This window comes from Anoplophora glabripennis, unplaced genomic scaffold, assembly GCF_000390285.2.
Source record: "Anoplophora glabripennis isolate ALB-LARVAE unplaced genomic scaffold, Agla_2.0 scaffold103, whole genome shotgun sequence".
Classification (NCBI taxonomy): Eukaryota; Metazoa; Arthropoda; class Insecta; order Coleoptera; family Cerambycidae; genus Anoplophora; species Anoplophora glabripennis.
Window position 1 is genome coordinate 97,872 of NW_019416259.1, and position 23,410 is coordinate 121,281.

Consider the following 23,410-nt stretch of genomic DNA (forward strand, 5'->3'; position numbering starts at 1 on the left):
AAGCTAAGAACTTTAGACGAGGTTGATAACTGGACATAGTTAATGGCAAATTTAATTCAAGTGGTAGTTGTTGATCCAAAATATAGAAATGATTTTGGTTAAAGTTTTTTTGTTTCATTTGCTTTTACTTTCGCTTCCTACCCTTTGTTTCTGTGGAACTTACCTCCTAGTCACGAATCAGATATCCAATCAAAATTTTTCTTTCTCCAATTAAATAAGTACAAGTACTCCCCTATGTTTCTAGGAGAGAAAATATTTGTTAAAGTTGTTTTTACGTAAAACTCATTCAAAAGTAGTAATTAATATAAATGACAAAGGAAAACAGCGTAATTTCCCCCGGTACTTTCAGTTAGTATGCACTTCTGAATAATAAACAAATTGTATTTCAATTTAAAGGTTTTGGAACCTGCAGGGTGTATGTTATAGCAATAGTAAATAACAATAAGGAATAAGCAAATAAGTCTTTCGCTTTGTGACAAAGACCTTTGCCCGTTTCCAATTCCAATATCAGTCTGAATTCTAAAATGAGAGATTTTTATTTATTTGTTGTTGATCTAATTGAACAGCTTTAATTTCTCAGGAAGAAATATTAATAATACCACAGTGTACCATTTTACTCTTAAATACACATTTTGGGAACAATAAAAGATTTTATAATGATATGTAACCCATAAAATTTAACTCATTTGAAGTAGCATATTCTCTGAGTTATTTCAGGTAATTTTTCTGCCAAAATACAAAATTAAGAGATACCTGTAAGTTTTTTAATAACGTTCATAAAAAATTTGAACTTACATTTATATAAAAGCATACAATTAATTTAAAGAAATGTACGCATTTATTTTTTAATTTTATTATAAAATTGCAAAACGCTAGCTTAGGCAACCCAAGGTTGCACGACTGGTACTGGTAACAACAAAATCTGTAAATGTTAGCGTCACCAATATTAATGTTTCGTTTACAATGAACAATGACAAACCATTACGTCTACGCTCGAGATAATTAAATTGCTGATTGGTTGAATAGAATCTTACACCAATCACAGCTGGTGAAATAGAATATTGTGTTTTAATGTAACCTTGATCTTATTGTTTTAATAATTTTTAATTTTACCGAAATTTAGTTTCCAACATGAAGGAATTAAAATTACCGTTTTAAACAAAATTACTGGTCACGTGGCTTGTAATCATTTATGAAGGCTCTGTAAAAATACAGGGTGATAAAAAAAGAGTAAAATATTTTAGGAGGTAATAGTATGAACCAAAATAAGCAGAAAAGTCTTAATAAACATGGGTCCGCAAAGTAACGGTTGCGGAGATATGGACCACTATTCGTTTTTCAAACATTTTATTTTATTAGGAATAAACCGACAAAGGAAGCTTTTAACAAACAAAAAACAAAGTTACAGAAGATGTTCAAAGTGCCCTCCGTCCATTTCCAAGCAGGCACGACATCTTCGTCTCAACGATATTCGAACTCTTTCGAAAACACCCTCCTTGGTTTGGATTTCTTGACACTTTTGATTAATCCGTAGCTGCAGCTCTTCCAGGCTATTTACAGGAGTACCATACACTAATGTCTTCAAATATCCCCAAACAAAGAAATCTAGAGGGTTCAGATCAGGCGATCTTGGAGGCCATAAAACAGGTCCGGCCCTTCCTACCCATCTATGTGGAAAAGTTTGGTGTAAATGCTCTCTAACGGCCATGGAAAAATGAGCTGGAGCACCATCATGCTGGAACCACATTTGTTGCCTCTGATTCAAAGGAATGTCTTCCAAAAACTCATACAGTGTGTTCTGCAGAAAGTTGAGGTAAGCAGCGCCTGTTAATCGGTTTGGTAAAACAACAGGACCTAGAAACCTGTCACCTACAATACCCATCCAAATGTTTAATGAAAAACGTGCCTGATGTCCAGATTCTATTAGAGCATGAGGATTTTCGTCGGCCCAAATATGCGTATTGTGAAAATTAAACACTCCATTTCTTGTGAACCCGGCCTCATCAGTAAAAAGAATGTTTGCAAGAAAACGAGGGTCTTCAGCATCATGACGTAGAAACCAGCGGCAAAAAACCAAACGTGCTTGATGATCATTTATTGGATTTAAGGCCTGTACTCGTTGCACATGGTATGGATAAAGCAGTTGCTCGTGAAGGATTCTCCAAACAAGAGGACCACTAATTCCTACCTCGGCTGATATTCTCCGCACACTCGTACCTGGATTCTGCTCTACCAGTGCTAGAATTTCTTCTTCTGCTCTAGGAGTGGATACCGACCTTGGTCTTCCGGATAAATGGCACTGTTTGCTCAAGGAACCGGTATCACGCAATCTTTGGTGAATTCTTCCAAACATGCGTTGTGAAGGAATCTGGCGATTTGGATAAGCGTCAACATAAAGACGTCGCGCTTCGGTGGCGTTCCCATTAGCACGACCATACATGAAATGCATGTCTGTTAATTCTGCGTTAGAGTAACCAGCCATAGCGAAAGAAAACTTGTGCACTGAGAACAACTGTCAAATACGTACTGTTTATTTCACTAAACATCAACCAACTATTATAAGAAAATACACAACGTTTTTGCAAAATAAAAAAAGGGGCTAAAAAACATAAAACATTCCATATCTCCGCAACCGTTACTTTGCGGACCCATGTTTATTGAGACTTTTCTGCTTATTTTGGTTCATACTATTACCTCCTTAAATATTTTACACTCTTTTTTTTAACACCCTATATATTGGAAATAATTGGTTGAATTTTTTTATAACAATCGGTATCAGCTTAAAATTTGGGAAACTCTTCAACAAACGCCATGAAATTGCTATAAATTAATAAATACAGTATATTTTTAGTTTTCATTTATACTGAAACTTAGTCCTAATTTTTACAATCTAACTAGGTTTATAAAAGCCAGCAGTCATTCTTTCGTTTCTTCTTGATAAATCTTGTATTAGAAATAGCTGACAGTATTGCCATTTGAAATGTTGCATCAATATTTCGTTGTTGCTTCGATGAATTCTCTATGAAGCCGTGTGCTTCTATATCCCTCGCTAACCTCTCGCCATCTTCGGTTTTCACGTGACGGGGAGAATGAGATCTAAGATCACATTTAGTACCTGAAATAAAAAAATACAGATTAACACCTACGGTTGTGGAAACAATATGAATTAAAAAAAAATCGAATAAAATATTTCTATTAATATAAATACTATTATTAAAAAACTTGACAATTAGTTTGAAAACACTGCGAAAAAGATGCAAGCCAGCATGTAATCTTGAAGCATATAATAAGTTTTACAAAAAGAGCAATTAAATCTAAGTGTTTTAAAAATAAAGTTATTGTGACGTGTAGTAGAATATTGTTTGATAAGAGCATAATACTTTTTCTATTCCTTCGATCAATTTGATCTTCTCATTTATGTTACTGTTTATTATTAACAACCTCGAACACTGTATAACCTTAAATGGAAAACAGTGATATGAGCGATTTAATAAAAGGGTGAATTTTCTCCGATAAGAACAATTGAATCTTGAAAATAAACTTTGCAGCACAGGTTTGACTACAGTTCTACCTCTTGAGATAGTACCAATGAAAACTGGATAATATCCTTAAGTTTCTTCCTTTAATATGCAACATCACTGTATGTAATTTTAATTAATTAATGGTATGCATTTAAGAGAAATTGTAGCGGTGATACATTGTGAAGAAATATTCTGGATAAATTCAGGTGTATTATGGTTGAAGAATGTGCTCGCAGTCTTAGTCTTTCCGGTGGAAAATACCAGTTTAGATGTGTGGTTGCTGTGATGTATTGTTTTTGTTCAAAAGGAAGTTTGCCAGTTCGAAATGTTATTGAAGAGCAGTCCAAGAACTCGCCTTATCGTATTATGGATTCTCAGGTGTAGAGGGTATGATATATGGAACCATTCTGTTAATGATTTTGAAATCACAAAGTTTAAGATATGATGAACTTGAAGGCTGGTAGGGTCTTGTATTATTTCTCTCTTTACAATTCATTGTGGGAGTTTAAAGTGGAACTTCTTGCTTCAAGCCTTATTGGATTTGTCATTGTCACAATGAGTTTGCCTTAAACATTGTTTAATTTGTCATTGTCATATTAGCCCCAGTAATTACTTGCTGTAAATTACCTTTAGCTGGAAAATTGATATTCTGCATTACGTCTCATTTCAAATTTTTCATTTGCCACCTCGGTAAAAAGAGATTTTTTAAGATATCTCGTTACTCGTTGCTTTTACAGCAAACATAGTTATATAACAAATTAAAGACCAGGAAATTTGCTATATAATAGGTCCTAACTATTTTTTTCATAGACCGACCCCTTTTGGACAGGAGACTAACAAATGTCTTCATTTAACGTGGAGTGAAAAGTAATACAAATTTCCACACCACCATGAAGTATTAGAGTATATGGCGCGTTTTTTCTGTGGTTTGCCCAGTAGGCCTAATCCGCACATTAATTGATAAATGAAAATTACAATAACTTCTTTCGCCCCTGAAGATCAGTTTTATCGATGTTTTTGATAGTTGAAGGCAATGAAGTCTAGAGTCGTGTGTGATCAATTCTTCTGGCGGTATTTTGGCAGTAGGTTCTTTTCTACTTTCTGTATCGATTTCATTATACAGTGGTTCTAAGATCGTATCAGTATCTTTATCGTCATCATTATCTTACAATGCTTGAGGCATTTTGTCACATCTGTTGTCACAGTTTAAGCAAATTACCTGTAGAACAGTTGTTGAGTCCTGCTATCCTACATCCATATGCTCCCCGACATCCTTTCTTGCATTTACAAGAAATTAGTTTAAGAAGAACTTCTGGAGTAGGGGCTTGGAGTGTAGTCAGAGGGCCAAGATCGTTTTTGTCTTTCTTCCATCTCCATTTATCTACAAGTTTTTCATTACCAATCCATTCCTGTACCTGATGATACGGTCGAAACGAATGTTGTCTTGCTGCTGCTTATTCCTGTATGCTGATTTTATGAAGTAGAGGTGCCTATAAGTGTTCAGAGGTATAAATTCCTCTTTATTGTAGCTGTAACGTTTGAGAAGAAAGTGGCAAAATAAAAAATAAAAAACCAGTTCAAAATACACATAATCACCAAATACCAAAAATTTTCCCAGGTAAATTCACGTAATTACTGGACCATACTCACATCACAAAATTCACTGTAAGAGTTTACAGTTTTCCTACGAGGTTGTAAACACCTTGCAGGGATTTGGTTAGTTCTGACAGAAATGTATCTCTGCCAAAAAATGTTCTGTTACAAAGAATATGTCATTAAAGTTATAATCGTTTGTGAAAATGTTCACACGAAAATTGTTCAAATGAAATATTAAACTTATGAAGGTATTATACCTCATAATGGCCACATCATATGGACACATGTATAAAGTACACTGTATCGCTTAGAATCTAAAAAATTATTGGTTTATCTAAGCCTCAGATAAGCCAATAATGTTTTATAGATGTTGTCATGAGCAATGGGTTGCAGCTCGCCATTTGTAAACAGTAATTTCAGAATTATTAGGCGTCATCGGCATAAAAAATGTTCGTAAAATGATCGATTGATGTAAAAGTAATATCACCCGATAGTAATGCAGATGTTTTAAAAAATCAGCCTTGCATAAATATTGATCTAAGAGAGCAGTTTTACAGGTATGTTTAAAAGAACATTGCTGTATAAAATTGGTTAATTTATATATTCATAAAATAATTAGAGAAAAAAAATATTCAATGAAATCAATAAGAATGAATTTTAAAGTTATATTATTTTGATTAATAAAAATAAAGAGTATAAAGCTGATACAGATACTTTTAATCACACTTTTATTGACCGTAGGAGATGTGTGGCCCGTAAAATACATGTAAAAATATATGTTTTTTCTTAGCACTTTTTACATATTGGAATGTTTTCACTTTTATCCGCTGACATATAAAAGGCTGCGTAAAATATGAATTCAAATAAGCTAAATCTGCATGTTCTATAGATTTATTTACCGCATAAAACAGAGCCAGGAAATTGAGTTATGACGTGAAATATTATCTTGGTCAAAATCCAAGACCCTTTTTTGCCCAAACTTTATAAATTATACACAGTTTTCATTACTGGATTTTTTTATTTTTATAAAATATTTTTAGCTTGCTCCAATAGAAATACAGCGTGCCTCACGACAGAATACGTATTGCAAATATAGCTGAGATTTACAGCAAGGAAATTTTGACTGATATTATAAGTACAGATGTGAGAAATAATGCCAAAAAGATGTGTTCTGAGCATAAGGTTTTAGAAAGAAATTCTTGTCGTTTTCCAAGTGGCCATCTTTGTCAAATATATTATGCTTATGCACTCTTTTGCGCATACCTTTTTGTTCTTAAATAAAGATATATCAAGTCTGTAATCCTAAAAAGTGTACTATACAGATATGTATGTAAAGTTACATGCCATTTCATTAAAAGAACACTTGGCTTTCTTTTTACACTTTTTGATACATATATTTTTTTATTTTATAGAGTACCAAATATTGTTAGGGAACTTATTGAAAAAACTTTTTATTAAAATTTTCAGTTTCAAAATTAAATTTCCCATTGTCTCACCTGCTAAAATAATTTTTGCTTTTGGTGCAAATCTTCTTAATTCTGGCGCCCATTTCGTAAATACGTTTTCAAAAGAATCTCTTTCATTCACCGCATATGTCAGGATGAAAGCGTCTACCTGAAATAACAAAAAAAGTAAAAAGTAGCATAATTTTAAGAGTCCTTTAATCTTAAGAAATATGCATGGTGATATATTTTAATAAACACGATACAGTCGCCCACTTGTACGAGTATAGTGCTATTAATAATGATAACAAATATAATTTTTTTCTCAAAATCTGTAAATACTTTATTTAATAATTAATAACTTTTTTAGAGATGCAGATTATATTTTTAATTCTTAAAGTTACATTAGCTATTACGTTGTACGCCCTGTATATAGCTGATATGAAATATTAATTTTGTGAATTTGGTAATTATGTTTTTTTTATAGATAAAAGTTTCCTGGCAGATTATCTGGCAGACACATATCTGAACTGGATAAGACATTTTAAATAAATAACCCAGTAGGGCACAACTCAGCCAAATTGCTTCCATTTAACATAATGCACTTCGCTTATTTCAAAGCTAGATAGTAACGTTGAGTCATAAATTATGAAAGGAGGTTAATATTTCAGTGCGATATTGGGCCATGTCGAAAAATAACTAAAAAAAAATGGACAAAAATGTTCTTATATTAAAAGTCTTTTCACAAAATGTTTCCTGATAACTTTTAGATTTACTATTTATATTAATGCTAAGTAAAATATACTCATTGTCTTAGGGTAAAATTATGGAATTATGTGATACGTCAATTCTCGGAAAAACGCAATACCTCCTTAAAATTGATAATCAGAATTTGTCTTTTAGATTTAGAAGAAAGACTATTTTGAAAATATACTCAGAACCTATAAAATTCCTTTTAATAGTATTATTAATTACACTTTAATAATTCCTTAAAAACATGTGGCATTGTTTTACGTCTGATGCCATTGTAAAAACTAGTTCAATATGATCATCGATTATATTATGCATATATTGATAATAGGACAAGCACTAAAGGAATAAGAAAATTATTTCGGTTCCATTATCAAAAATTAAATTTGCAGTACTTTAAGGTAACTTTTTACCCCAGAACAGCTTAAAAACCTTTTCAATTACATGAATTTTCAACCGAAGATTAAACAAACGTAATTTACAACAATCGTGAACTACAGGTTATGTGAACATTACAACTAATCATTATAAAAACAGGGAAAGTTGAACTCCATAAAATTACATATAGAGTAAACTTAAGGGAAAAAACTAAAAACTTAAAATTAAACTTTACTTGCACATGCGTGTAATTTCAAGTAAATTCAAGCTATGAAGTTGTTATATAGAAGCTTCAAATAAGAGTTATTATAGTACTGAAAAACTGTAAAATAATGTAAAAATTATAATTAGAATTAACGTTGATTAGCGAAACATTTCAATGGTTATTCAACTGAAGGTTAAGGTATCAAATAAAAGTTTTTTTAAGGTTCGTGTTCTCACTGGGACTGTTTAACTAATTTTAGATAAAGCTTCAAGATATAGGTGTATGTAAAATTATGTTCAATCTTAATAAATGAAAGTAAGTAATAAATAATTGAATTTAAAAAGGAACTGACTGATTTACTTTATAATTTTTAGTTGTTTCTGTTACTACCAGTGACAATTAAATAACATATTAATGGTTATTACCACCATAAAGGAGGTAAGTATTATTTACCAGTCGAGAATGATTATGCGCCCGAGCGGAGCGAGGGTTGGCAATATAGTCCGAGACTGGTAAATTATACTTAACTGTTGCGTGGTGTATAACATTTTATATGCTCCCACAGTTCTTTATAGTTCATGAAATAAAGATTAGGTTTTATTTTTTGACATTTCTTAATCAATTCATTTTGATATTATTCGAAATCTTGCAACGTCGCCTTGGTTGTTTGGATTTTGTTCTTTCTAAGGTGTTTATAAATAAAGCTACATAAAAGTTGCAATTATGCTGGTTTCGAATAATTATTTCTGAATGAGTGATTTTCAAATAAAAAGTGCAGCAAATGCTGCCTGCGAATTTTTATTGCCCGAGAAGTCGAAAGGACGCTACGGACGAGCATATATAGAAATTTCAAAGAATGGCGCCAGAACAAAAATACTGGTGTTTCTGAAATATCACTGCTAGCATATTTCATGGAGAAGTCAAGAACTTTAAAGTCACCGGCGAGTTTGTGCAGTGAATACTCAATGATTAAGTCAACCATTTTTTGTGTCATAGAGGAGAACGTGGATATATCAAAATACCCCAAGCTGAGAGCATTTTTGAAACGTAAGAACGACAGCTATACACATAAAAAGTTTTGGACGTCAATTTCAAAAATTTCGATGACACTATTGTAGTTACAATTCCAGATTCTAAAACTGGTATGTCACGTACGTTTACAATTACTTCTCGTCTAGGTTCTGTTTCCCACCTAAAAATTCTCAAGAAATATATCAAGAAAGATATAAAAATGAAATTTCACGCTTTTTTATGCGCTATCAAGCAGGTAGATGTTACAACCAACCAGTCGGCAAAAATATACTTTCTATGATTCTTAATAAGATTGCATAGTTTTTTAAACTAAAACGTCGTGAAACATATACAGGCCATTCATTCCGAAGAACATCGGCAACGTTACTGGCTAATACAGGCGTTGATGTATTAGCAATCAAGAGACATGGTGGGAGAAGTCAACCATAATTGCAGAAAGTTGTGTTACTGGCAGTTTAAGTAACAAAAATGAAATAACCAACAGGATTCTTTACAATGACACTTCAACTCCAGGTTCTAGTGGTACGTCGCATCATGCTGTTTTAATGGATTAGTCAGATAATATTGAGCCTCCAGTGACTGAAATGGAGCGGTCAAATCATTTTGAGAAAAATGTGACAATTAGTAAATGCGAGGGGAATAATTTTCCAGATTTTATAAATGTTACTAAATGTAATAATAATTGTTACTATAAATATTCATTCATAATAATTATTAATAAAATGTAATGTTCATAAAATATGCTTTTATAACTTGAAATCGCTTATTTCCCTAGAGAGGTAAGTTACCTCACTTGCCTTCCGTTGTCCATAGCAATTTCCACTTCTACGGTAAAATCCACTTACCTCCTTAAGAACAATGTATTAGTAGTCTATTTACTATAGTGGGAGCAGATTCTCTACTAAAACGAATAAAAGAAAATATTTTCATATTAACTACTTTTCTAGCAGTTGTTATATGTTTATGTATAAATATTTTATACATTTGTTCTATTTTTGGTGCAAGTTTATGCATAATACATTAATTACTTATTAGTATAGGTACTTACATCCTTGTATGCCATTCGCCTTAATTTATCAAATTCTTCTTGCCCCGCAGTATCTGACAATATGACTTTGTATTCCAGGTCATTAATGGGTATTGTCATCGAGTATACATCAAATCTATTGGAAAAAATATGAATTCAATAACGTGCTATCAATTGATTTATAATGAAATTAAATAATTATACTGGAAATATATGAATCAAACATTTGATATATCATTAATCGAATAGAAAAATTTTATCTTGAGAGTAAAATTCCTGGAATATAAAATTCCTGGAAAATATAAATTATAACTTGCCGACTTATCTCTTAACTTATTTTCGTGGAACGGTACAATAGTTATAAGAGTAAATATAACAACGTGTGATTACTGAAAGAGATAATACAAAATTATTGCTATTTAAAATCTAATAAAAGAAAATTGTTAATTAACGGCAAAATTGCCAGTTTATGACAAAATAGGATCATTGATACAAACAATTGGATCATTGATACAAACAATTTCGAACTTATTTAATATAAGAGTAATTCACATTTTTCTGTTACTATTAGTAAAATTATGTCACTGCACTTTTTGGAATAGAGTGATTTGTAGCAAAAATAGTTGCGCAACTATTTTTTTTAATTAATGTTCAATTTCTAAAACATTAAACCGGTTTTAGACAGTATTTTTACTTATAGTCCAATTAAATGGACCTTTAAATCGCAATTTGGTCACCTTGCCTGAATTTTTGATATAAGTTAGTTTGAGGTATACACTGCTTTCGAAAAGTAACGAATAAATTCATTATTTTTTAAATTGAGGAGTTTTCGAAAAAATCCCCTGGCACATCGATTTTATTTTTAAAAAAGGCACTCTGACATACGACCCAAATTTGTGACGTCATCGTTGTTCGAGACATGACATCATCGACAATTTTTTTAAATAGCAACTCCCAATTTTTACCATGCCATTTGAAAGAGCGTGTCATTACACAATACACAGATCATGAAAAATTATTGTGTTACATAAAAAAAATTTCAAGAAAATTATGTTTGAAGATTTTAAAATTTAATTTTCACAATACTGAAAATGATAATGATTATGTAAAAATCGACTAAATTAAATGTTCAAATTGTGCATCGTTGGCTGCCTGACAGTAGCCAAGACGATTAATACATTCTTTTTGGACATTATCAATAACTTCAGGAGATATACGATGTACCTCGTGACGAATTCTTGCTTTTAAATCTTCTAAATTAACTGGTCTAGTAACGTATACTTTGCTTTTTAAGTATCCCCACAACAAATAATCTAGGGGTGTCAAATCAGGCGATCTGGCAGGCCACTCAATCGACCCCCTTCTCCCTATCCAACGATTCGGGAACAGCTCATCTAAATATGCACGGATAGGTGTTGCATAATGGAGAGGTGCACCATTTAGTCGATTTTTACATAATCATTATCATTTTCAGTATTGTGAAAATTAAATTTTAAAATCTTCAAACATTATTTTCTAGAAATTTTTGTTATGTAACACCATAATTTTTCATGATCTGTGTATGTAGAATGATACGCTCTTTCAAATGGCATGGTCAAAATTGAGGGTTGCTGTTTAAAAAATTTGTCGATGACGTCATATCTCGAACAACGATGACGTCACAAATATGGGTCGTATGTCAAAAAGAGCCTTTTTCAAAAACAAAATCGATGTGTCAGGGGATTTTTTCGAAAACTTCTCAAAATAATGAATTTATTCGTTACTTTTAGAAAGCACTGTATAATAACAATAAGTAACAGTAATTTTTTTCAGCCCCCGGACAGAAGCGAAAAATTATAAAATAAAGGGTTTTTTCAAGATACTCAAAAGGGGCAAGAACTAGAAAAACAAGTTATAACAATTTAAATTTTTTTTAATCGTTAATTTTTGTGATAAAACAATTTTTTTCTATGCCTTTCGATTGATTATTTAAAATAATGAAAAGTTGCTTTCCAAATTTTGTTTTACGACAATGATAAAAAGTCACATTCGCTTTGTTATAACATTTTATTAAAAATTAAAAATATATCTATTTCTCTGTAAGTAGATTGAAGAAAAAATTATAAAATTGATCATTTTTCTGCTTGTTATGATTTTTTAAATATCTGAAATCACCCCTAACTCTATTAATTTTATTAGGACAAGAAAAAGACCATTTTTATGTAGGATTTTATGCTCTACACTTTTATAAGAAACAACTTCTTTTTCTAGCTCTTATCCCTTTTGTGTTATCTTGAAAAACACCTTTATTTTAAACATTTTTTCACCCCTGGCCGGGGGTTTAAAATTACTGTTATTTATTGTTATTATATACCTCAACTTATATCAAAAACTCAGATAAGTTGACCAAAATTGCGACTTAACCCACTTAATTGGACTATCATCTTAATAAGAGTTTAAAATTTCAGTTAAATACGAAGGAATTGTATTAATAACTTTAGTGTTAAGCTAAATATTATAACTTACACTGTAGGTACATATCGATCATCAAATTTCTTGTCTTTGTAGACGATAAGCATGCAGGTTTTTCCAGTATCACCATCACCAACCACTGTTATCCTTATCGTATTATTGGACATTTTAATATTTTCTATAAATTTGTATTAATATCATGACTGGAACTGGAACAAAGATATCGTGAGAAAATTCCTGTAATAGATTTTATAGAAATAAGGCAGTAATAAGGCTAATAGACAGAAACAGTAAATTAAGTCAATATTATTGTTTTTAAACTATAAAAGGATTCTTTTCAAGACTGATTGACCAGAAACTAAAACAATAATATAGTTTAATTATACTGACAGACATATAAAGGGTAATAGATGTTGGAAAATACGACTGAGGATGATTTATATTTGAAAAAAAATTATTACACTATACAGAAATATCCCAGTTTATTTATTTTAACTTTTTTTTTAAAGCGGAAGTATTTGATATGTATATTATGCGCGTTATTTTATGTTACGTTTAAGCCACCATGTAAAAACGTTTATATACAGGGTGGCCCAATTAAAACAGTCCACCTGAAATATTTTCATTGCAACTGGTTTTTCCGAAAAACTCTGAAACAGGTCGATTTTGCTTTCAAGGGGGACATTTTTTTTATCATAAATTCATGGATGCAGGGTTATCTCCTTAAACGGGGTAGCAACCCCTTCAAAAATCTTAAATGTCACGTGGGGGGGGGTTAAGTGGCGATTTTAAAGATATTTCAATTCTCTTTCCAAAGATGCTGAAAATTTTTTGTTCTGCCTGAAAATTAATGTAAAAAAGCTGTTGGGCGTGTCGCTGAAATAAATCGAAAAAAAAGATTTGAAATAGTAATAAAAAAACTCACCGGATAATAAAAACACTTAATCAATTAAAATTTGTGTGAAAACTTTTTTTTTTGGATTTATTTCACTAACACTTCCAACAGGTTTTTTACATTAATTTTAAGGCAGAACAAATAAATTTCAGCACGCCTGTAAAGGGCGGTGCCATTTAAGATTCTTGAAGGGGTTACCACCCCGTTTAGGGGGATGACCCTGTATCCATGAATTTATGATCAAAAGATGTCCCTTGAAAGCAAAATCGACCTGTTTCGGGGTTTTCCGGAAAAACTTGTTGCATTGAAAATATTTCAGGTGGGTTTTAATCGAGCCAACTTATATACAGGGTGATTCACAACTTATCCAAAAAAAATTGGGAATAGATGCAGCATGAGAAATGGAATGAATATCGTAAAAAAAAATTTGTAAAATCTTTAGTTTCCGAGAAAAAAAAATATTGAAGTTATAGTTCATTCAACCACTACATAGCTGGACAACTGTAGTCTCTAGCGTCATTCGTAATGCGCGTGGAGAGCCACGTGGCCTCATCGACTCCGAATAATGAATTCGTATTTTGCAATCGTCGTTGCGATATTTAGGTTTTTAGTAGTTAGTGTCAAAAATGGGTAGTTAGTGTCAAAAATGGTTTGCGTGTACTCGGAGTTAATAGATATCGTTTTAATTTATGGTGACGCATTTGTGTTATGGTGAAACAAGCCAACATTTCGTAGAAACTGAGTACAACGGACCCAAATGTGTTTACACATTGATGGATAAAATATTGAACAATTGTTGTAACATCGGGTATGTCAAATGATTTTATTATTTAAAAACACAAATTAATTTTATTAATTAATAAAGGCAAAAGCAGTTGAATTTGCCGATATAAAATAGTTGCGATAAAATTCTATTTACATATTTCTTTCCTTGCTAAAGTTTTTGTCCGTTTTTATCACACCGCCATGCCGGTCCCATTGTGCGAGGTCAGGTTTTACAGTGGACCAGTTTCCAGTGCCGTGCAAAAGTGTATTTCTAAATCATTTTCGAATTGCCCTTTTTGATCTTTTCTTTACAAAATTGTATTTGTAAGGGTCCCCTGTACATCCAGAATTTTTTTTTTTTTGGATAAGTTCTGAATCACCCTGTATACAGATCAATTTGTTTCATTCTCCAGTATAACTCTAGAAACATTTATTTTCAAGGATAACCAATAAAATTAATCTTCCAATCCCTTGATCCCTAATAATACAATGAAATGATAGTAATAAGAATTTTTAACAAAATCATTACACATTTTTTGTTCTTTCTTCCTTTCAGTTTCATAGTTCCTGTATGGCATTTTCTTAATAATGAATTCATTATTACACAATTATTTCCTGCACAAACAGTTAACAAATTTGTTAATTTATTTCAAACAAATAAAAGTTATGAAAATGGTACACTTATCTTAAATACCTGTTAAGATTAGTTTTACAATAAACTGGTTTAGAAATTGACCCAATTCTCTATATTTGTGGCATATTTTATGTTTTCATAAATTGGTCAATTTATATTTGTTAAATATGAAGCTATAATTTTTAGTATAAACAAATGCTAATTATGAAACGTGCAAACGATGCAAGAGTCAAAATTGTAGAAAATACTAAAATTGGTAGGTACTATTGTCAATCAATATTAAAAGTCACCATAAATCCCTGAAATTTACAATAAATTAGTTCTGCCATCACCAATATATTAGTTAAATTGTTGAGGGTAGGAAACTTACCATAATTTTGGTATTTTATGTACTAATATTTGGGGAATTTGTCTCATAGGTTTAAATTTCTTTATCTGTATATTTCATAAAAAAATAATAATAATAATGATTTGTAAATTATAGTCTCACATTAGAAAATATACGAGGAAAACTTAAAGCACCTTATTTTCTAAAAATTATTCAGTAAAAGAAATAGCCAATGTTAATTAAACTTATTTTGGTTACTAAAGCAAGCTAGTTGTCAAAAGCAAAACATGTACCTTAGCTACATTCTCAGTTTTAGCGTTTTATCTAAAAAGTTTTCATGTACTTGTACAGTAAGACATCAAATACCACGTAGGATACACGGTATTTATTAAATACCTATAATACTGCTGATTCAATAAGTATGAACGTTTGATGTTTACTAAGGAATATGTGAATACATCACAAACATGTTTAACCAATATTTACGTTGAAGAAGAAGGTTGCAATGAAGAAAGTCGGAAAACACTGAATACACATAACTTTCTCAATACGTATTTTAGGAATACTTACTTTAATAGACACATAATATCACAAATTTACCATATTATACGCAAAAGGATATACAATGATAGCCACAGTCAGAACAAATCTACATTGGCACGTCTTATCTATGTCTTATCACATAAAAGATAAGATAACAGCATTATTTCATCCTCAAATTTAATATTTCACGAACATTGATTTATAGCATCGCTATGTAACCATTTCTCATCTAAGAATTTTACGTCTACATTTTATTTTATAAGTAAAAAATTGTGGATGTTTTCAGATTTGTTAGTTGACAAAATATTTCTTTAATAAAAGTTTCAGACATTTACACATACTTGAATTAATAATAATTATGGATTAATATTTTTTATTAGTACTATATGAAATTCTCATCTGTGGGCGTCATAAAAATGACGCATTTAATGTTTAGAATCGAATATGAACACTGGAAAATTTTAAAATTACCATTCTTTACCTAGTTATTATTAACAAATACCTATGCATCATTTAAACTTTATTAAAAATTAATTATATTACAAATCATTTTTATAACAAAATGCGTTCAAGGCAAACACTCGCGTGATGAGTCACAAAAATTCTACAGCACATTTTCGTCTATTAACGCAACAGCAGCGTGATTACGATCTATAATATAGCGTTTTCAAATAACCCTTTTAAAAACAAATCCGTCAGATTCAGATCTGGTGATCTAGGAGGTCATGACAAGGGTCCAACAACATTAATTCACTTGTCAGGGAATATTTCATTCGGGAAAAAACTACACAACTAACTCGTGGCGCTGAATAAGATTGGCCGTATTGTGGTTGAGTTTTAACTAGAATCAGTGATGATATTTTGATGAAAATGGTATTTGATTCAAACGGACTAGTTTGACGGGAAAAATGAACATAAAATTAGTTTGTTTTATATTCACATATTTCTGTAAATTGTTTTTTCTATAGAAAGTATAAATACAGCTGTTATATCTTATGAACTTTATAAATAATTCTTAACTTTGGACACAGTTTTTTTATATTTTATAATTTGAAAATAATCTACTTCCAATATCAGTAACAAAACTGATTTATATGTGTAATAAAGTAAAAAAAAAACAAAAAACGTAATTTTATTATAATAAAATTTCGTAATATGGGAAATATGGGCATTCACCTAACATTCTACCTTCATTATCATTTTTATCTTTATCTGTTTAGAAAAATTGTCATGTCAGCAATATAAATACAAACTTGTGTTTTTTAAATGAAATTCCCTGCATATTTATCGTTTTCCGAAATTACTTTTTTGTGATTCCAATAATATAAACGTATACGGGGTGATTCACAACTTATCCAAGAAAATGGAGTCAATATCGTAAAAAACATTTTTGTAAAATCCTTATAGTTTCCGAGAAAATAATTATTGAAATTGTATTATTTTCAACCCTTACATCGCTGGGCTACTGTAATCGCTAGCGCCATTCGCGTTGTGCATTGTATGCAATGCGCTGTTTCCCCACGTGGCCCCTGGAGATTTCGAATACTGAAATACAATTTTAGTATTAACGTTTTTGCAATAGTATTTACATATTTACAGTTTTTCTAGTGTCAAAAATGGCTTACATGTATAGCAACTCGGAGTTCATGGATATCGTTTTAATTTATGGTGAAGCAAGACAACATTTGTGTTATGGTGAAACATGGCAATATTTGTAATAGTTCATAGAAACTGGGTAAGACGGGCCCAAATGTGCGTACACGTCGGTGGACAAAATTTTGAACAGTTGATTTAACATCAGGTAAATATGTCAAATTATTTTATTAATTAAAACCAGTTTAATTATATTAATTAATAATAACAATAACGGCAAAATCAGTTGAATTTGCTGATATAAAATATGTGCCATAAAATTTATTTATTACCTTGTGAAAGAAATTCTTTAAATTTTTTGTCCGTTAATTTTTTATTACACTTTGCCGCCATCCCGGTCGCCGACTGCATGCTTTGCCTTGTGCAATGTCAGATTTTATAGTGGACCAGTTTTCCGTGCCGTGCAGAAGAGTATTTTTAAATCATTTTCGAACTGCCCGTTTTAATTTTTTTTTTTCAAAATTGTATTTGCAACAGTCCCCTGTACATTTAACAATTTTTTTTGGATAAGTTCTGAGTCACCCTGTATATTTACTTTGATAATTTGCTTAATATTTTGATATATTTACTGATTTTCCGCAATGGATGAAGTAAACTTAGTCGTGGAACCAGTGCATGTGCATACACTCTTCTGTTAAATTTATTAAGCAATCCTTAAAATTTTTCAAAAATTATTTTATTATAAAAAGTGTTCGACCATTCTGTTCTAGACAAAAGACAATTCTAAGTTACTAGGTCGTTCTTTGTTTACTATATCTTCCGGAGTCTCCATAGCCAGAACTACATGGCAGTAAAATCAGGACTTCTTACGGACCATATAATTGCCCGTTTAAGAGAATTAAATGAGTGTCCTGAGTTTTAAACCGGATGGTATTGTAAATCACTGTAGCATTTTTTCGCGGAAAACATAACATCTGAAAATATCTTTTTTTGTTATCATTAATACTAAAAAAATAATAAACAACTATTTGACCTTATTTCACCTGCCACATGTATTACTAGTCATTTGGTTTTACTTTATTAGTTTGATATTATAAAAAGGTACTTGTTTTAACACTTTTTATGGTTATTTTATCTTCCACAAGAAGACATCCATGTAGTTCTTTTTATGGAGGACTACACTATGGAATATAATGTTATGAAAGATAAAGTGAATAAATAACGCCTAGTAACTTGTATGTGGATATCATAGGATAATAGGTCTTTTGTTTAGAACACTTTTGATAGAACACCTTTTATAAGAATATGTTTTTCCAATTTAAAGGTTGTTTAGTAAATTTAACAGCGGAAGAGCATACACAAGCTCTGGTTCCATGGCAATCTTGACTCTATACTAAAATATTGAAGCAAATATATAATATGTATATATTATTAGAAAAAAATAAACATATAGTGTGTTCTATCAGGTGTTCCAAAATTTACGCAAGATTTGAATTTGAAAAAAAAAGAAAGCGTGACAGTTGACTGTTCAGGGTTATTAAAAATAAAGTCCTACATGAAAGAACAACGCGTATTCATTTTGAGCATTGTCTTAAAATTACTCAATGTTCGGCAGCTGCAGTTCGCACTTTTCGTACAAAATATAGTCGGAATATGATTTAACTTCATCAACTGTGAAGAGATTATTTGAAACATTCAGGGAGACTGGATCAATTAATGGTCTTAAACACTTTGGACGTCCTACAACAAGGTGTTCAACACAAAACATCGAAGCAGTTTGTGAGAGTGTTGCTGAGAATCCAGGAACAATAATTCGGCACCGAGATCAAGAATTGGACATTTCGAGAAACTTTCTATATCGTTTTTGCCTCTTCATGCTCACAAAGCTTAACTGACTTAGGTACTGAAGCCTACTGACCAAACAGAACGAAAAGAGTTCGTCAAACAAAATCATCTTCAGCGATGAGGCTCATTTTCAAAGAAGATTAAAAAAGGCGTACATATCCTATGAGCAGTGCCGCAGAACCGTTGGCAAAACCTGGGGCATGAAACTAAATGTGGTTATGTGGATATACACTGCCATAGTGAGGTCAATGTTAGCCTATGGGGCTGCCGTCTGGTGGCCGAAATTCCAGCAAACGACAGCTAGACAAAAGTTCAGCCAAGTACAAAGGACTGCCTGTCTGAGCATAACTATGCGTACAACATCCACCATAGTAATGGAGGTAATACTGTGTCTGCCACCTCTGAATATTTATCTAAGAGAAATGGCTTTGACAACCATGCTTCGCCTCGAGAACATTGACTTAAAACCGGTTGTAGGACGTGGAGAAGTCAGAAGTCGCCTGTAGAATGAGGTCGTCAGGAAGACGCCCCTCCTGCAGGCAGACACTGACAGTATTTCTCCCCGGTTTGCATTTGACAAACCCTACACCGTACTCACAAAGAGACAGGAGGAGACCGCCCGTAGAGATGTAATTAGCGTCTTCACAGACGGATCAAAGAGGAAGGAGGGTGCAGGATGTGGAATATACTCTAGATCCTTGCACATCCGATATAAGTGGGCAATGGATAGGCATGCTACCGTTGTACAAACGGAGTTAGCAGGCATAACTATAGCCGCTAAAGAAATCGCCCGCAGGCATACTACGGGTAAAACCATCAGAATCTACGCAGATAGTAGACAAGCACTACTGACCTTGCGTAATCACAAGATAATGACTAGGACGGTATGGGAATGCCATCAAGCACTGGTTGTGGCCTCGGCCTCCAACAGCATATCTGTATGCTGGATCAAGGGACACGAGCGGTGCAATGGCAATAAGAAAGCTGACAAGTTAGCCAAGAGTGCATCGAGTCTCAATATTTTTGGATCCGGTAGCTTTGCTACCCTCCCTACAACTCCAGAACGCCAGAAATCCAGAGGCTCATTTTCATCTTGATGATTTCATTAATCGACAAAATTATCACATTTGGGGTTCAGAAAATCCACGAGTGATTGTTGAGAAACAAATGCATTGACAACGTGTTGCTGCGGATTTTTGATATCATCGGACCATTCTTCTTCGACTGGTTAGGTAATAACAATATCACGACATGACAATCCAGTTTTTTGTGCCTAAATCGCAAGATATGGCACGTAGGCGGCATGTGGTTTTAACAACGGTGGTGTCATAAGCCATATAGTCCGGGAAACAATCCAATTACTGCATGTCATTTTCTGCTCGTTTAATTTTCCATTTTGATGATCAGAATTGGCCGCCCAGATCATGCGATTTAACGACGTTGGACCTATGGTTTTTGAAGTCTAAGGTTTATACCAACAATCCCACGATCACCCAAGCCATGAAGGAGGAAATTGACTGCTGTGTCAACGAATCAGCTTTAGGTATGCAAAACGGTCTTGGAAAATTTTCACAAAAAGGTGCGTATGTGCCAACAAAGCCGTGGATGTTATTTAACGGATATGAATATGAATCAATAAAGAATATACAATTTTTAATTAAAAACCTGTGTTTTCGATCAAAATTACTTACTTCTATTTTAGGACACCCTATTTAAATAAAAAAAATACAAAATTTTGGTTTACACTTCAGAAACGCAACATTAAATTGTCTTTTCGTGTGCATGTATGTATAATATTGCTAAGACTTTGGTCTTTACTATTTTATTACTGTATGCGAAGTAAGAACTTTAATTAAGACAGAAATTCATCCAAGTTCTAACGACAAAACGCACAATTTATAAAAATTTCAAATCCCTTTGTTGCTCTTTTTTACTCCTACAGTTTTCAGGTATTCCATGTAGCAAGAATTAATTTTGTAAATTCTAACTCAACTCGTAAATATTTAAAATTCTTGTTACATAGTCTTAGGAAAAACCGTACAAAATTAAAGTTTAAAAATGATAAGCAGGCCTTAAATAAATAATTACCCCTTGTACTTAATTTAGCTTGACATTTAATCTGCATCTTGCGAACTTTGCCCACTTATAAAAATTAATTTTCCCTTGTTTTACAACACATATCTTTTCACTGCACAAAAGCAGGATCGTCTTTAGGTAAAATTAATTAGTCTTGTGTTTTATAGATCAAGGAAAACTTCTTAATAACGGTACATATATTGTTTTGTAATTGGGATTATTTTTCTTAAGGTACGTATACATCTGTGCGCCGAGCAACCCGCGCGGTGTGCGCGCCGCGCGTTCGCTGCTCGTCCAATGTTCGTTTGAATTATTCATTTTGAAAAACCTTCCGCGATCCAAAGAAGACCCACGAACATTTTAGTAGACATTTTGATAAAAATTACGCTGTTTCGATGACGAGTGGTGCTTTTTTGTTAATGGCAAGTTTGTGCAAAAAAAAAGGGAACACCGACGTTGGTGGCACACTAACCTGTTAAAAAACGGAATGGTACCAATGACCAACGGAATGGTTATGATGGACTTAAAGTCGCAAGCAATAAGCGATCAATATAAGAATTTTACTTGAATGTCATCTAATGACTTCGAGAATCTGCTGCAGAAGATTGGTCCTCATATTTCCAAAGAAGATACTTATTTCCGCACTGCAACTTCCGCTCAAGACAGGCAAGTATTACCTGTAAATTGACAATTTGATGCATCAAATTATTTTCTGTTCCAAGTAATCAAAGTTTTGGAAAGAATTAAAGGAACACGCGTATTGTTCCTAAACATTACGTAATCATTATCTAAACGAAAATAATTTTGCTGAAGAATATGGTTTTCGAGTAAAATTAAAAATTAGGAAATTATTATTTATCACTAGTGACACATCAAAGAAATCTGTGATATGAAATGCTTCTAAATACTAAGAAGATTGTGTAAAACCTGTAATGAATTATATCTATTCACATAATAAAAATAAACGCAAAAAGTGTAAAGAAAAACATAATATTTATCACATATATTTATTGTATTGTTGTACTATATACATATTTAACATGTACGACGTAGCTACTACAGAATACATTTTTTTAGAAATAAGTTATTTGTTTATGAAGGTCATGAACTTCATATTTTTCTTGATGTGTTTTGGTAGGTATTAATTTTTACATGATGGGACACATTTTTTTACTCAAAAACTGTGTCCTTTAGCAGGGCTTTTTAAAAATTATTTTCTTTTTTTCAATTACTATCACGCTTTTATCCTAAATTTGTAGTCTCTAAGGAACAAAAAATTTTTTTTTTGTATTATAGAAGCTATAGTCTGTTTGGAAAAGAAAGAGAGTAATAAAACCCCGAGATAAGAACCGGCCATGGGCGTGCTAATATTTCGTTTCAGGTAATTATCGGGTAACACTAATGCTAACAGGTAATGGGTGTACATTAGTATATTTTACTGGATGCATCATAGATTTCTTCAAAAATGTCATTCGCATAAAAGTACACTCATTTTATTTTAAAAAAGTAATACCAACGCTAAAAAAAATTTTAAGTGAACTTTCAGAGGACAACGATTTGCCAAAAATCAGTAGAAGCAAATTATGGGCCATCTTACGAGAGTTGAATTTTTTTACTTAAGAAAATTCCGTGACGAAGGGAGGAATATTTATTATCTAGACGAAACTTGGGTCAACGAGGGATATACTGTAACAAAAGTATGGCAAGATAAAAATGTAAAAAGTTTTCGACAAGCATTTTTGGATGGACTTTCAACAGGGTTCAAGGCACCTTCAGGTAAAGGGCGAAGATTAATAGTGACACATATAGGTAGTGCCAGTGGTTTTGTATATGGCGGCTTACTTTTATTTGAATCTAAAAATACAGGCGTCTATCACGAAGACATGAACGCAGATATTTTCGAAGAGTATTTTCCACAGATGTTGGATCTTATTCCTCCGGGGTCTGTAATTGTCATGGATAATGCTAGTTACTGTTCACGGCAGACCGAGCGTACGCCTACGACTGCTTGGAGGAAAGCCGATATAATTCAATGGTTATCCGGAAAAAACATTTCTTTTGAAACAAATATGGTGAAAAATGAACTTTTGACACTTGCCAATCTTAATAAAGATCAGAAAAAATATGTTATCGATGAAATGGCAACAAATCGCCAAATAACGGTACTACGGTTACCACCTTATCACTGTGAACTTAACCCAATCGAATTAGTCTGGGCGCAGGTAAAAGGAGATGTAGCGCGATATAATACGAAGTTTAAATTAAGTGACGTGAAAATTTTGTTAAAAAATTCCTTGGAACGAGTAACTGCAGATAACTGGCAAAGATG

General features: G+C 32.2%; 2 protein-coding genes across 3 annotated transcripts; one reads left to right on the forward strand and one right to left on the reverse strand.

Annotated features, from left to right (window-relative positions):
• Positions 1-2,817: 2,817 nt before the first annotated feature.
• On the reverse strand, positions 2,818-15,684 carry LOC108903310 (ras-like GTP-binding protein RhoL). Of its 2 annotated transcripts, none has more exons than XM_018705438.1 (5): positions 15,595-15,684; positions 12,457-12,611; positions 9,973-10,087; positions 6,614-6,731; positions 2,818-3,115 (listed from the first exon to the last, which is right to left on the reverse strand). In XM_018705438.1, the coding sequence occupies exons 2-5, from the start codon at positions 12,567-12,569 to the stop codon at positions 2,901-2,903; spliced, it is 561 nt and encodes a 186-aa protein (XP_018560954.1). In that variant the 5' UTR covers positions 12,570-12,611; positions 15,595-15,684; the 3' UTR covers positions 2,818-2,900. The 2 variants fall into 2 exon arrangements, with proteins under 2 accessions (XP_018560954.1, XP_023313073.1); XM_023457305.1 differs by lacking the exon at positions 15,595-15,684 and adding an exon at positions 15,318-15,428.
• Positions 15,685-19,223: 3,539 nt separating this feature from the next.
• Positions 19,224-20,102, forward strand: LOC108903295. Its single transcript, XM_018705421.1, has 2 exons — positions 19,224-19,385; positions 19,512-20,102. The coding sequence occupies exons 1-2, from the start codon at positions 19,224-19,226 to the stop codon at positions 20,100-20,102; spliced, it is 753 nt and encodes a 250-aa protein (XP_018560937.1).
• The last annotated feature ends 3,308 nt before the right edge of the window (positions 20,103-23,410 follow it).